At 52.7% G+C, this 14,579-nt stretch overlaps 1 protein-coding gene across 6 annotated transcripts in view; it reads right to left on the bottom strand.

The window, feature by feature from the left end:
- The window catches only part of ATP6V0A2 (ATPase H+ transporting V0 subunit a2), a 36,751-nt gene extending 23,324 nt beyond the window's left edge, over nt 1-13,427 (bottom strand). For 2 of the 6 annotated variants that reach the window (XM_036276365.1, XM_036276366.1), the window contains exons 1-5: nt 13,112-13,234; nt 6,506-6,584; nt 3,828-3,925; nt 2,382-2,519; nt 1,721-1,812 (exon numbers count right to left, since the gene is read on the bottom strand). In XM_036276365.1, the coding sequence (XP_036132258.1) occupies nt 1,721-1,812; nt 2,382-2,519; nt 3,828-3,925; nt 6,506-6,584; nt 13,112-13,228 (524 nt within the window). In that variant the 5' untranslated portion in view covers nt 13,229-13,234. Of the gene's footprint in view, nt 1-1,720; nt 1,813-2,381; nt 2,520-3,827; nt 3,926-6,505; nt 6,585-12,896; nt 12,914-13,111 lie in introns of those variants that run through there. The other 4 variants (XM_036276363.1, XM_036276364.1, XM_036276367.1 and 1 more) reach the window with 4 other exon arrangements.
- Nucleotides 13,428-14,579: the final 1,152 nt, after the last annotated feature.

Raw genomic sequence — 14,579 nt, 5'->3', positions numbered from 1 at the left:
ACCTTGCTGCCCTACACTGACCAGTACCGTAAGGCCCTGAGTGTCAGTGCCCGCGTGGGAGCCGGGCACTGGGTCTACATAGGTGAGGAGGAGTAACTGATTATCCCCCAAATGCCCTCTCTAAAGTTGGGATCCCCCCCCCAAGGGCTACACCGCAGTGAATGGGTGGATGGGAAAAAATCCATCCTGTAAAGAAGCCTACAAGTCCACTTGTTTACTTCACTTTTAGTTCCAGACAGAAGGGGAAAAGTCTTCCCTGAGAATTTATAACCACAGGTTAGAATTCACTCAGGCTTGTGGCTTAAATTCACAGTGAAAACACCAACAGAAAAACAAACAGCCCCGGCCGGTTTGGCTCAGTGGTTCGAGTGTCAGCCCCACAGACTGAACGAAGGGACATGGGTTCAACTTGTGGTCAAGAGCACCTGGGCTGCAGGTTCAATCCCTGGCCCCCGTCAGGGTCATTCAGGAGGCAACCAATCGATGTATCTCTTCCACACCAATGTTTTTCTCCCCCCTTCTCTCCCTCTTCCACTCTATCTAAAAAAAAAAAAAAAAAAAAAATCAATGGAAAAATATCCTCAGGTGAGGATTAACAAAAAACAAACAAAAAACAAACAAAAGACAAACAAAAAACCCCACGCTGAGAAATCAATGTCAAGTGATTCCAGGTGGGCCTTGGACACATAGGTACCTGACAAATGTAAAAACAAATTCTCTCTGGAAGTCTACTTCCTCAAACCAAACACTGAATTCCCACATATAATGAATGAACAGAGGAATGTAAGTTAAAAAAAAAAAAATCACATGAGTGCCCTGGCTGGTTTGGCTCAACGGTTAGAGCATTGGCCTGAGGACCAAAGAGTCTCAGGATCGATTCCAGTCTAGGGCACATACCTCGGTGCGGTTTGGTCCTGAGCCCTAGTCAGAGTCATGGGGGAGGCAACCAATCATTGTCTCTCTCACATCAATATTTCTCTGTTTCTCTCTCTCTCTCTCTCTCTCTCTCCCCCTCTCCCTCTGTCCCTCCTTCCCACTCTATCTGAAGATAAATAGAAAAATATCCTCGAGTGAGAATTTAAAAAAAAGCCCAGCCAGTGTGGCTCAGTGGTGAGTGTCGACCCATGCACCAAGAGGTCACTGGTTCAATTCTTGGTCAGGGCACATGCCAAGGTTGTAGGCCTGATCCCCAGTGGGGGGCGTGCAGCATGCCAAGAGGCGGCCAATCGATGTTCTCTCTCATCAACGTTTCTATCTTTCTCCCCATCTCTCTTCCTCTCCAAAATCAATAAAGAAAAAGAAATCACATGGGGAAACAAGTTACCATTAGTTCAAGTAAAAGGAGAACAAACAACAGAAAGACCCTTAAAATACGATTCATATGTCAACCAACTCAGTGTAGCCCTGTCTCCACCACACACAACGGGACTTGATGCTCTAGTGACCCATCATCTTAGGCTTATGGGCATAACACGGGCGTAAATGTTCCCTCCTTCCACTCAGTGTGCCAAAAGGAGAAACACCCATCACATTCAGCTAAAAGTCCAATACAGCTGCGAAATTCGCCTCAACAAACACAGGAGTACAGTGTTTCCTTAAACATTCACTGTCTTTCATTCACTCACCGGCTTTCAAATGTGCCCATTCACCCCCTCAGCAGAGCTCATCTTCCTCCGACAGCAGGGCAGCAGGATGCCCGACACCCCACGATGTCACTTACCCCAGTTTCGCTCCCAGCCTCTGCATACAGCTGTAGTCCAACAAGGATTCACTGTCCAAGTGCGGGGGGCATTCTTCATAAGTGGGTTCAAACTACAACGAGACAGAAACCAAGTATGTTTGGTTAGAAGTGATCTCTCATGTCTCGTTCCCCAAAAATAGTTCAAGGCTCCATCCACCACTGACTCCTCAGATCTGGGTGCTGAGGACCCAAGATAACTCAGACAGGAAGCACAGCTCTGATCAAGAAATCTGCCCTGGCCGGTCTGGCTCAGCGGTTAGAGCAGTGGTTCTCCACCTTCCCGATGCCGCGGCCCTTTAATACAGGTCCTCATGTTGTGTGACCCCCCGCCATAAAATTCTTCTCGTTGCTACTTCATAACTGTAATTCTGCTACTGCTATGAATCGCCATTGGAAATACGTGTTTTCCGATGGTCTTAGGTGACCCCTGTGAAAGGGTCGTTCAACCCCCAAAGGGGCCGCGACCCACAGGCTGAGAACCGCTGGCTTAGAGCTTTTTCTCATGTCACACCACCCAACTGAAAAATGAAGACAGCTAAGACCACTCTCTCCCGGCAAAAGCAACAGGTCGACAGGAACTGACGCCATCGGAGGCCTGGTGGGCACGAGACGTCCAGTGTCCTCCCGCGGCCATCAGTACCTCCACGTTCCGCCTGACGAAGGTCTTCGTCACTCTCAGCATGTGAGTGTACTCAATCAGTTCAAGCAGGTTCTTCCTCAGTTTCTCCTTGTTCTTGGTGACTTCTCTCAGCTCAACCTCAAGCTTCTGTAGCTGCTCCTAAAAGAAGCCAGTGGCTACTCAAGACCACGCCTCAGTTCAAGGCCCGTGCTGCCGTCTCTCCACGGACGCCCACCAGGGGGGCTTTGGAAAAGCCAGAGTTCATGAGTTTGCTAGGGGTATAGGGGTAGGAAAACCATGCAAAGGTGGTGAAGGCCCTCATTCACTGTTTCATGTTAAGTCAGTCGGGGGACACCTGTTGGGAAGCTGTGATGACGGCAAGCCCCCCAGGTGGCACCTCCTCTCAGGGCCTAGCATTTCTTGGGTTGTCCGTGTGCTTATCCGTGGCCACATGTCCAGATCCTCGCCTCTCAGGTCTACATCTCCTTTTGTTTGCAACACAGGAAAAGTGTTTACCTATCTTTCTAAACACGTGTATTCCTGTCTCAACCTTAAGAGTTCCAATACAGTTGTACTTACAATGAAGCGCGCGCAAAAATCATACTTAAACAAGCAGTTCTATACAAAGCACCCTTAACAGTGCTTAAGCAGTAAGAGCAGCAGACACCGAGAACCCACGACTGGCTCAGTGAAAACCTGCACACACAAACCCCTTGGCCCTACACTCGTCCGCGTGCTCTGCCGTATGACACTGCACACGCTCAGCACTCACTGTAGCTGCGACTGTATCCAGCCAGCACGTCGCAGGCCAAACCAGAGCCGCTCCCTGCCCCTCCGATGGCAGGGCTCGCCCCGAGCCCGCTCAGGTGCCGAGCGTCCCGGGACTCCCTCCCCGGGGCGGCAGGGCAGCGGCACCGGGACCGCCCGAGCCACGCAGCACTGTCTCAGGACAGCTCTAAGGAGCGCTTGGCCACCTCCCAGGGCGATAAACAATCAGATGATCACACTGGAACCTCCAGGGGTAATTCATGGGGCGGGGTGCAAATGTATTCACAGGGGGACGCTGTGCCCCCAACACCTGGGACAATGAACTCAGGGAGGAGGAATTCTGCTGACTGCCCACATGGACCTACCTACCACCTTCCTAGCTTCTGGAGATTAGGGGGGGCTCGCACACGGAGGGATGGGAGGCGCAGGGCCGAAGCGCAGTCACTGAGCAGGAGGGCGTGCTGAGGCTGGATAAGCCCCGGCCTCCCGCAAACAGACTGAGAACCAGGATCTCCTGAGCTGGTTCTCATTAGCCTCTGTTCACCACCTCACATTTTAAAAGGAAACTGGATTACAGGTGAAATGTCTCCCAGGAGATCCGTTCCTGGGTTGAGCACCATGGGGTTTCAAGAAGAAAGGCAGAAGGCCCCAGGCAACAAGAAGGAGCAGATGAGCGCATCAGAGATCAGGAGCGAGTACCTGCATTTCCAGAACCTGCTTGAGAGGTGGTGCGGGAGGGCTGCTCTCTCCCTCGGGAAGGGGGAGGCCCGCTCTGTGTATTTCCTGCACCAAATACGCTGTGGAAATCAAAGTCAGACAATGAGACTCGGAAACAGGCTGAGACACTTCAGTCCGAACATTTCACACCCCAACCTTTCCCAGGCCATCTAGAAATGAATGTCTAAATGCACCCAAAATCTTGCGTGTCCCAATGGACTTAGAGGTCGCCCGCTAACCTCCTTTCCAAGACGCCAGTGCCCAGACCGAGCAGCGCCGGTGACAACAAGAACCTGCACACACTTCCTGCAAGTCCCCACGCTCTCATCCTCACCCTTGAGCTGAAGACCTCTGGGGCCACATCTCCCTGCACATGTGGAAGCAGCAGGCCAAGGACACACCTGGACGTGTGACGGACCTAGTCATCCCCACTGTGACTGCGCAGACTCCATTCCTCTAATGTGACCCTCTCCCTCTCTGTCCATCCGCTCCCCTCCTTCATCATTAGCCCTCAGGACATCAGATCGTGGTCAGGATCAAACTCTTAAGAGCAAAGCCTCAGGTCCGTTGCCCACAAAGGCAGAGTTTTCGTCAGAAGTAACACGGAGGCGTCCGTCAGCTCGGACCCAGGAGAGTGGACGACACCCAACCACGCCCTTGGGAAAGGAGCCAGAGCAACTCCATGGTTGGCCAGATGCAGTGACCAACTCCCGTCACCCTTGTGCTGGCCCATCAGCAGACCTGACCCTACCTCCCTCAGCGGCAGGTGCCCGTGCCCCGGAGTCCCCCGGAGAGCAGGGCCCAGCTCACGAGCTCACCTGTGCCCGGGCTTGGCGCCTCTCCCTCACACACACCTTCCCCTCTTGGCTACAAACCCGTTCCCGTCTGAGGGCGCTCTGGTGCTCGCTGGCAAACAGACCTTCGACACCACGAGGGGCAGCTCAAGTGACTGCCCTGTAGACACCCACAGGAGGAAGTAAGGTCCATCAAGAAAATCACGCCCTGGCCGGTGTGGCTCAATGGTTAGAGCATCGGCCTGCGGACCAGAGAGTCCTGGGTTCGGTTCCTGCTAAGGGCACGTACCTCAATTGCAGTTTGTCTCCAGCCCCAGTTGGGGTGGTGTGGGAGGCAACCAGTCGATGTTTCTCTCTCCTTTTCTCTCCCTCCCACTCTGTCTGAAGATGAATGCAAAAAATATCCTTGGGTGAGGATAAAAAAAAAGTAAAAAAAAAAATATATATATATATGTATAAAAAGAAAGATACTCTGGTTTCTCTTCAGATCATATAAATCTTTCACCTTAAAAAACAAAAGCCCTGGCCGGTGTGGCTCAGTCGGGCATCGACCTGTATACCAAGGGGTTGCTGATTTGAGTCCCGGGGGGGTGACCTGCAGGAGGCAGCCAATCGACGTTCTCTGTCATCGATGTTTCCATTTCTCTCTCCCTTCCTCTCTCTCTAAAAATTCAATGAAAACATATTTAAAACAAAAACAAAAAAACCCTCATTGCAAATATATGACTTGTCCAGCGACTGGCATGTGTTGCCGAGCCGGGGACGTGCTGTCCCTCTATCATCTACCACCCACACCTATGACCAGGCCTCAAACATGGGAAAGGAACAGGCTGCAGACGAATAAAAGATCATGCTTCTGTCTTAAAAAAGATAAAACCCACAATAATTATTACCTATTAGAAATCATTCTAAAAGTCGTATTCTCCCCCCACAACTCTCTCACCCCATGTTTTTCTGTTCGTCCTTCTAAAAACAAACTCTGTACTTCAGTCACTTGTCTGAGATCATTCCCAGTCCTATGTCAGTCAGAACCTCACGGCTTGAACCGATCGTGACTACTTCAAGCTCAGATGTTAAAGTCTTTACAAATAAATGAAGCAGCCGTGAGCTACTGGGTGTGTGGTTAACAGTCACTGATCTAGCACCTTCGCGCAGGAAGCCCGAGAAAGAGGAAATTATTACCAACCAAGCTCTCGCCACTTCCCACCTCCTCTGTTCACTTATATCATTTTAGGTCATACAGTAACAGGAATACGATGTTTATACGCTATAATAAACTACAAGCGGTTGGTTAAATAAGTTATGGCACATTAATACAAGAAATAGTATACAGCCATTAAAAATGATGACAGGGCCCTGGCCGGTTTGGCTCAGTGGGAAGAATATTAGCCCTCGGACCAGTGAGTTGTGGGTTCGATTCCAGCCAATGGCGCATACCTCGGTTGTGGTTCATCCCAGGCCCTGGTCAGGGTCATGCAGGAGGCAACCAGTAGATGTGCCCCTCTCACATGGATGTTTCTCTCTCTCTCCCTCCCTCGTACTCTATCTGAAGATAAATAGAAAAATATCCTCCAGTGAGGATTAAAAGAAATGATGACGGGCAAATCTGCTTATTAGCATGAAAAGATGTTATGGTGAGTACTTACTATTAAATGCGAGACAAAGCTGATAAATCCTTACTTTTACAGATGAATAGTAACAGGTATGGGAAAGTAACATAATCTACGTGACAGTGATTACCTCTGAATAGACAGAATATGGTAATTTCTTTTTTCCTTTTTGTTAATCTATATTTTCCAATTTTTCTAAAGTGAATAGGATTTGCTCATATAAAAATGATTGTTAAGGTTATTAAAATAAACTTACCTAATATTCGTTCTAGCTCTTCGCACCTCTTCACCTCACCAACAAATTTTCTTTGGAAAGAACTTACATTCTGGTTGAGCTGAGAAAAGAATAAAAGTTTTTCTTTGAACATGAATTTGGTTTTGAAATAAAATATTATTGGGGAACAGTGCGCCCTCCCGGACGGCTGAATGGGCGTACCACCTGCCACCACTTTTCTGGAAAGTGATTTAGCAACGATTATGAAAAACACCCTTTGGCCCAGAAATATCCCATGGAGAAATTTAACCTAAGGAAAAAACTACTGATATGGACAAAGATTTATCTAGAAGAAATCAGCCTCAGGAACAGAGAACAGACGATTATCAACAGAAGACTGATAAATTACAGTCTGTACCCTTCCCATGGAATATCACTACTCAGCAATAAACAGGAACCCGCTACTGACACTCAGCACCACAGGGACTCAGAGACTCAGCGCGAGTGACAGAAGACCCAAACGGACACACGTGTGATTCCATTTCTATGAAATGGCCAGAAAAGGCAAACCTGAGGCAGAAAGTAGACTAGGACTGGCTGGGGCTGGGGCAGGAAGGGACCCACCGTAAAGGAACACGGGGATCCTCCTGGGGTGACAGAACGTCTAAAACTGGGTTGTGGAGATGGATGTGCAACTCAGTACATTTTCTAAAAATCAATGAACTGTGCACTTGAAATGAGTGGATTTTATGACATACATTAATCAAATTGTATGAAAGTTATGATTTAATCATATAACTTATGCATTTATTAAAATTATGTTTTATATGACTAAGGTACTTGATTATATTAAGAAATTATTTAAAATTTTAGGTATGGCCCTGGCCAGTGGTTAGAGCATCGGCCCAAGCACCTAATGGTCTTGGGTTTGATTCCCAGTCAAGGGCACATACCTGGGTTGCAGGTTCAATCCCTGACCCGGTTGGGACTCGTGTGGGAGGCAACCACTTGATGTGTCTCTCTCATATCAATGTTTCTCTCTCCCTCTCTTCTCTCCCTTCCATTCCCTCTAAAATAATCAGCGGAAAAATTATCCTCAGGTGAGTATTAGCAAAAAAATAAAATTCTGGTATGATAATAATGTCGTGGTTATGGTTTTTAAGTGTCCTCACCTTTGAGATACTGAAATACTTACAAATGAAATTCTACACCTGGGATTTGCTTCATGATGTTCTTGGGGGTCAGGGGTTAGAACAGAATGAGTGGCCAGAGTTTACATCTTGGGGACACAGACATTAACTGCTCCCACATACTCGTCCCTCAACTTAACTTCTAATACAAAGCTTCAAAGAATAAAAATCGTAAAAGAATATTTAATAAAATCAGGAAAGTATTCATGATTTGCGTGTAAAAAAGACTAAAGATATTTTCAGTGTGGTACCAATTGTATAAATATATATGCACTTTAAAATATTTTTAAAAATTTGACCAATATTAACCAAAAAGTTAAAGTGTTTACTTCTAGTTATTGGAATCATAAGAGTTATTATCTTACTTTTGTATTTTCCACAATATACTCCCCGCCACATATATAATTTTTTTTTCAATTTTTTTTTTTTTTATCCTCACCCGAGGACATTTTCCCATTTTTTGCTCAGATAGAGTGGGGAGGGAGAGAGAGAGAGAGATAGAAAAACATCGACGTGAAAGGGACATATCGAGTGGTTGCCACCCACACGACCCAACCAGGGCCGGGGACAAACTGCAACCGAGGTACACGCCCTTATTGGGAACCGAACCCGGGTCTCTCTGGACCGCAGGCCGACGCTCTACCGCTGGGCCAAAATGGCCAGGGCTTTTTTTCAATTTTTATTAACTTATGTTTGTTACGGATGTTTCTCCTTTCTCTCCCCCTAGACCTCCTCCTCACCATCCTGCCCGCCCGCCCAGCACTGTTGCCTTTGTCCACTGGTTATGCATACATGCATGTAAGTTCTGTGGTTGACCTCATCCATCCGCCCCCCACCACATACACACTTTTATAATAAAGTCACAGTGTCACTCACGTTCAAAGGCACTCAGGCGAGAGTTCCTGACTCGCCCATGTCTGTAGAGGGGACGCTCAAAACACAGGCACACAGCCTGGCCTGAAACTGCTCCCCCAAGGTCAGTTCTTGTTCAGTTTTTGGAAATTTTTTTTTTTTTTTTAAAGAATTAACCACAAGAAAGATACAAAATTCTAATTTCACTTCTGTGTGCCAAAGTCACATCCACTTCTGGAACTTGTACTTGTCTGAAGTAACCCCTCCAGGCTGCCGCTGACCCAGAGGAGCCCCTGTCTACAGCCCCGAGAGCCCGGCAGGACCCCTCCAGGCTGCCGCTGACCCAGAGGAGCCCCTGTCTACAGCCCCGAGAGCCCGGCAGGACCCCTCCAGGCTGCCGCTGACCCAGAGGAGCCCCTTTCTACAGCCCCGAGAGCCCGGCAGGACCCCTCCAGGCTGCCGCTGACCCAGAGGAGCCCCTGTCTACAGCCCCGAGAGCCCGGCAGGACCCCTCCAGGCTGCCGCTGACCCAGAGGAGCCCTGTCTACAGCCCCGAGAGCCCGGCAGGACCCCTCCAGGCTGCTGCTGACCCAGCTGGAGCCCCTGTCTACAGCCCCGAGAGCCCGGCAGGACCCCTCCAGGCTGCTGCTGACCCAGAGGAGCCCCTGTCTACAGCCCCGAGAGCCCGGCAGGACCCCTCCAGGCTGCCGCTGACCCAGAGGAGCCCCTGTCTACAGCCCCGAGAGCCCGGCAGGACCCCTCCAGGCTGCTGCTGACCCAGCCGGAGCCCCTGTCTACAGCCCCGAGAGCCCGGCAGGACCCCTCCAGGCTGCTGCTGACCCAGAGGAGCCCCTTTCTACAGCCCCGAGAGCCCGGCAGGACCCCTCCAGGCTGCCGCTGACCCAGAGGAGCCCCTTTCTACATCCCCGAGAGCCCGGCAGGACCCCTCCAGGCTGCCGCTGACCCAGAGGAGCCCCTGTCTACAGCCCCGAGAGCCCGGCAGGACCCCTCCAGGCTGCTGCTGACCCAGAGGAGCCCCTCTCTACAGCCCCGAGAGGACGGCAGGACCCCTCCAGGCTGCCGCTGACCCAGAGGAGCCCCTGTCTACAGCCCCGAGAGCCCGGCAGGACCCCTCCAGGCTGCCGCTGACCCAGAGGAGCCCCTCTCTACAGCCCCGAGAGCCCGGCAGGACCCCTCCAGGCTGCTGCTGACCCAGAGGAGCCCCTCTCTACAGCCCCGAGAGGACGGCAGGACCCCTCCAGGCTGCCGCTGACCCAGAGGAGCCCCTGTCTACAGCCCCGAGAGCCCGGCAGGACCCCTCCAGGCTGCCGCTGACCCAGAGGAGCCCCTGTCTACAGCCCCGAGAGCCCGGCAGGACCCCTCCAGGCTGCCGCTGACCCAGAGGAGCCCCTGTCTACAGCCCCGAGAGCCCGGCAGGACCCCTCCAGGCTGCCGCTGACCCAGAGGAGCCCCTGTCTACAGCCCCGAGAGCCCGGCAGGACCCCTCCAGGCTGCCGCTGACCCAGAGGAGCCCCTGTCTACAGCCCCGAGAGGACGGCAGGGTAGCCAGGCTCAAGGCCTGTCTACGATGACACGCTTGTCCATCCCCACTTTTTCCAACACCAAACACTACTGACTCTCACTGGACACCGTGGTTCAACAACAGAAACCTTTGGAAGCGGCAAATTTCAGCGGCGATGACAAACACGATCCACATCGACCACTGCCAGCATCTTAGTGCCTGAACTGTCTTTTTCCTGATACGTGGTTTCTCTGACAGAGTTTTATTTCTCTTTTCTAGGAAGGCCACGTCGGCCGAATTCCGGCAGCAAAACGGAGCACGCGGAAACGCGGATCCATGTGGCGACTGACACTTAGCCAGGAAGACGCAGAGGCCACCTGCCGCTGGCCTTACTACAGCCACTCCAGCAGCTCAGGGACGACAGGTAAAACTGTTCCCAGGTGCCTGCCCTTCACTGAGGCCTCCGGCTGGCTCAAGAACTCTGCTTTCCCAGGTCTTCTCGTTGGCTGTCGCTCCAGAGACCCTCGACCTGCCTCCTTGCCCTGAGGATTATTAAAAGAAAAGGGGAACAGCCCTGGAGCATCAGCCCGCGGACCAGAGAGTCCTGGGTTTGATGTCCGCTAAGGGCATGTACCTCAGTTGCAGATCATCCCCGGCTCCGGTTGGGGTTGTGCGGGTGGCAACCAATCAATGTGTCTCTCTCACATCAATGTTTCTCTCTCTCTCTTCCTCCCTCTCTCTCTGCTGCTTTATCTGAAGATAAATGCAAAAATATCTTCAGGTGAGGATAAAAAAACAAGACAAAAAAAAAGGGGGAACATTATTCAGCCTACGCAAGCCAGAAAAGACAGGTCAGGGATCCTATCCGGTGAACAGAAAGTCGGTAAGAAACTCCAGAAAAGAGCGGGAAAATGTGAGCTGATGGAACGTTCTGCACTCGCATCCATGCTGCTTGACCATCGACAGGAAGACAGCAGACAGACACACATACACACACACACTCACACACTCGCGCCCCCCAGCTCTGAAAACCTAGCAGCTGTGGGTGAAAAGGGGCACATGCTAACCTGACAAGCTCAGGGGAGGCCTGTGTGGCGGCCCTGCAAACTCAAAGACCTAAATTAACCACCAAGGATGGACTGAAATTCAAACTTTTTAACTAAAAACAGACTATGGTCCTAGGCCGGCATCTTCCCTGACCAAGGTCAATCTTTACCTTAATTGACCCTATCTTTTGTCTTTTTGCATCTACGATAACATATCTTTGGAAGTGGAAGTAATTTTTCCTTTTTCTGGACCCCTCAAAGCACAGGCACCACTCGGCAGAGACCACAAATTCCCTCATTATTACTGAGTTAATTGTTGACTGTCAACTATCCTGTACCCACCTATGTAAGAGCCGTATGTGTCTATCATTTTACTTTTCATCCAATCCCAGAGGTTACCCTGCTTTGCTTTCTCCCACCTCCCTAATCTATCACCAATGGATTTCACATAAATCATTTGCGTCTGCAGTTTTGATTGTAATGTATAAAATAAGGTGCGAAACTGCCATTCTCCGGACCATTATCTCAATCCTCTGAGGTTTTGCTTCTTGGCAATTGTTGACAGTTTTGGCTCAAACAAACTCACAAAAATTCTTCCCAGGTTTGAATGTTTCTTAAGCTGACACACCACACAAGGAAGAGCTCGTGTCAGTTTTACTGTCCCTCTAGAAAAAGCTGAACCACACTGTCTTTATCTTTCACTGATTTTCCGTTAAACCGGATCCCGAGTAGACTCTGCTAGGCAATGTGACGGCCCGCAGTGAAACCCAAACCTCTGGTGATTAGGGCATTTGCTGAAACCTCTGAGATTGAGGCTCGATAAGTCTCTTGGCCCGAGTACTTACAGATGGAACAAATCTGCCTGCTGTGAAGGAGGGAGCTCGTCTCCATCATGACCGTTTCCTGAATCTCTCAGGTGCTACCCACAGCTCAGTACAGCACCTGCCAGGTCAGTGGGTACCAGGTGCTGAAGCCCGAGTGGCTCCAGACACCAGGAAGAGAGCCGGGCCTGCCCTGCAGCGTCCCCTGTCACTCGGAGTTTTCTCTTGACTTTTTGCCTTTTGGTGCCAAGCCAAGGATCACTGACATCAGACTCGGGTAGGTGTGTTCCCTTTCGAAATGAAGGACTCCTCCGAAAGATGAAGGGAAGCAACCGGGGGGCGAAAGCTGTAGCCCAGGAAACAGAATGTCCCCCTAAGTAATTTTCAGTTCAAACAGTAAACATTAGATCCTGCTTCATAATCTCCCTTCCGCACCCAGTTCTTCCTTATCGCACGTCATAATCATCAGAATGTGTTTATTTGTCTCCTCCCAGGGTGTGAGCCACAAGAACACAGGACCTTGTCCTCTCTGCTCACCACCGAGTCCCCAGCACCGAAGACAGCAGCTGGAACAGAGTAAGCACTCAATAAAAGCTTGCTGGTTCATTCAACAGAGGCCGATCAATGCCTCCAAACGCCAGCGGCTGTTCCAAGTCTTTAGGAATCAGGTGTGAACAAGTCAAGCAAAGCCCTTACTTTTGGTGGAGACAAACAATAAACAAGGTACGTAAACAAGCACTTATTGTTAGTGGCTGGGAAGACATCTTCCAGCCAACAAATACGGTGGGCGCTCCCACTCCCTACCGGGCAGGGGAACAACATTCCTACATCAGCGAACAAAACCTACACACAGCCCCCTCGGTCAGGGACCTCCCACCCACCACGCTCACTGCTAATTCAGGCTCTGGGCTCACCCGGCACCCCGGTCCCCCCACATCTTCCCACAGCCGGCTCCTTCCCATCAAGTCTCGGCCCAGACGTCACCTCCTCCCAGAAGCCCACCTTGATCACCACCAGCCGAGCCACCCTCACAGCGCCCCGTTTTATTCCCTTGGCAGCCAAGAGTTTCTTGTCGACGTGCTTAGTATCTGCCCCCGCCACCCCGTCGGCCCCAGATGGACGCGGAGAGGGCTATGGGGGGCCCGCGGCAGAAGCACCGCCGGCGCGGCCCGACGTTGACGGGGAGCGGGGGCGGCCCGGCGGGCAGGGGCACTCACGTCGCGGAACTGCACCAGGCCCCTCTCGCCCAGGGCGCTCAGGCACTCGTAGGCCGTGCCCGACTGCAGGAAGAGCTGCGCCAGGCACATGGTCTCGCTCCGGAACAGGGAGCCCATGGCGGGCCCGCCGGGCGGCGGCGGCTCCGGGCGGCGCGGGCCCGCTCGGTCGGGCGGCGCGCGCGCCTCGGGCTCCTCCTGCGGCCTGGCCGCGGCCCCGCACCACGGGGCTCCGGGCTGCTGCGGCCGCCCCGAGTCCTGCCGCTGCGGCCGCCGCCGAGCCGCCGAGGCCCCGCCCCCCGCCGCCGGTTCCGGTCCCGCCCCCGCCCCGCGGCCGACCAATGGCGCCGGGAGTGGCGGCCGACGCCGGCGGCGCGCGTGGCCGATTGGCCGACGCCGGCGGCGCGCGTAGCCGATTGGCCGACGGCGGGGGAGCCGGGCCCGGCGCTCAGCCCGACGCGGTGGGCTCGGCCGCTCGCCCGGCGGCGAGGAGCTTTCCGAGCCGAGTGCGGGGGGCGCAGGGGCCGTCGGGGGCGCGGCCTGGAGCGCACAGCTCTGGGGTCCCGGGCAGCGCCCCGCGCTGCAGCCTCCCTCGCGGTCGGTTCAGGACGTGCCCCTCGGCCCGACGCCGGCTGCGGGCAGCCCCTTCCCGTCCGCGGCTCCCGGCAGCCACGAAACCGCTGTCCCCGTGCAAGTGCCCACCCAGGACCGTCCACGTCCACGGAGCCACACCGGCGACAGGTGGTGTTTGCGGCTGGCTCCGGCCGCCCGCTTCTCTCGGGTCCTGTCCCCGCCGCAGACCAGAGAGCAGGGTCGGACCCGGGCCCTGCACCGTCTCCGGCGTCGTGTCTTCTGCGCCCGACCCTCCCCCCGGCAGCCACAGTGACCTGACACGGTGCCACACTTCGTGGAGCCTACTTGAAGCCCCCTGGCTTCTCCACTGCACTCGGAATAAAACCCACACTTCTCACCATGGCCAGCAAGGCCCAGGCCTCTGGCCTCTGCCCGCCCCACGCCCTCACCTCCGCCTCCTGCCTGGGCTGCCTGGGCTGCCTGGGCTCCAGCTGCACCGTATTCTTTCCAGGTCAGTGCCCTTGACCTCGCTGATCCCTCCCGCTGCCTAGAACACCCTTCTCCCAGACCTCAGTGCTGGCTCCTTCAAGTCTCCGCTCAAATGTCCCCTCCAAGGGGCTGTCCCTGACCCCTATCAAAAGTAGCCCTCCCAGCCCACCACGCCCCACCACAACCGTTTTATTTTCTTCAAGCACCTACCACTGTATTTATTGCCAGTTTTCCCCCAATAGACTCTAAGTTCCATTGTCTTGCAACTACCAGCGAGTAGTAGCCACTCAGTGACTACTTCTCAAATGCATACATGAATATATAAACTCACAAAAGTTAAAACTACAGAATATGGCCCCCAAATCCCATTCTACTGCCAAAGGGAGTTTTTCTCTTTTTAAAAACAAAA

The sequence above is a fragment of the Molossus molossus genome, unplaced genomic scaffold, assembly GCF_014108415.1.
Source record: "Molossus molossus isolate mMolMol1 unplaced genomic scaffold, mMolMol1.p scaffold_m16_p_22, whole genome shotgun sequence".
Classification (NCBI taxonomy): Eukaryota; Metazoa; Chordata; class Mammalia; order Chiroptera; family Molossidae; genus Molossus; species Molossus molossus.
The sequence above is the reverse complement of the archived record's forward strand: the minus strand, read 5'-3'. Positions and strand labels throughout refer to the sequence as shown.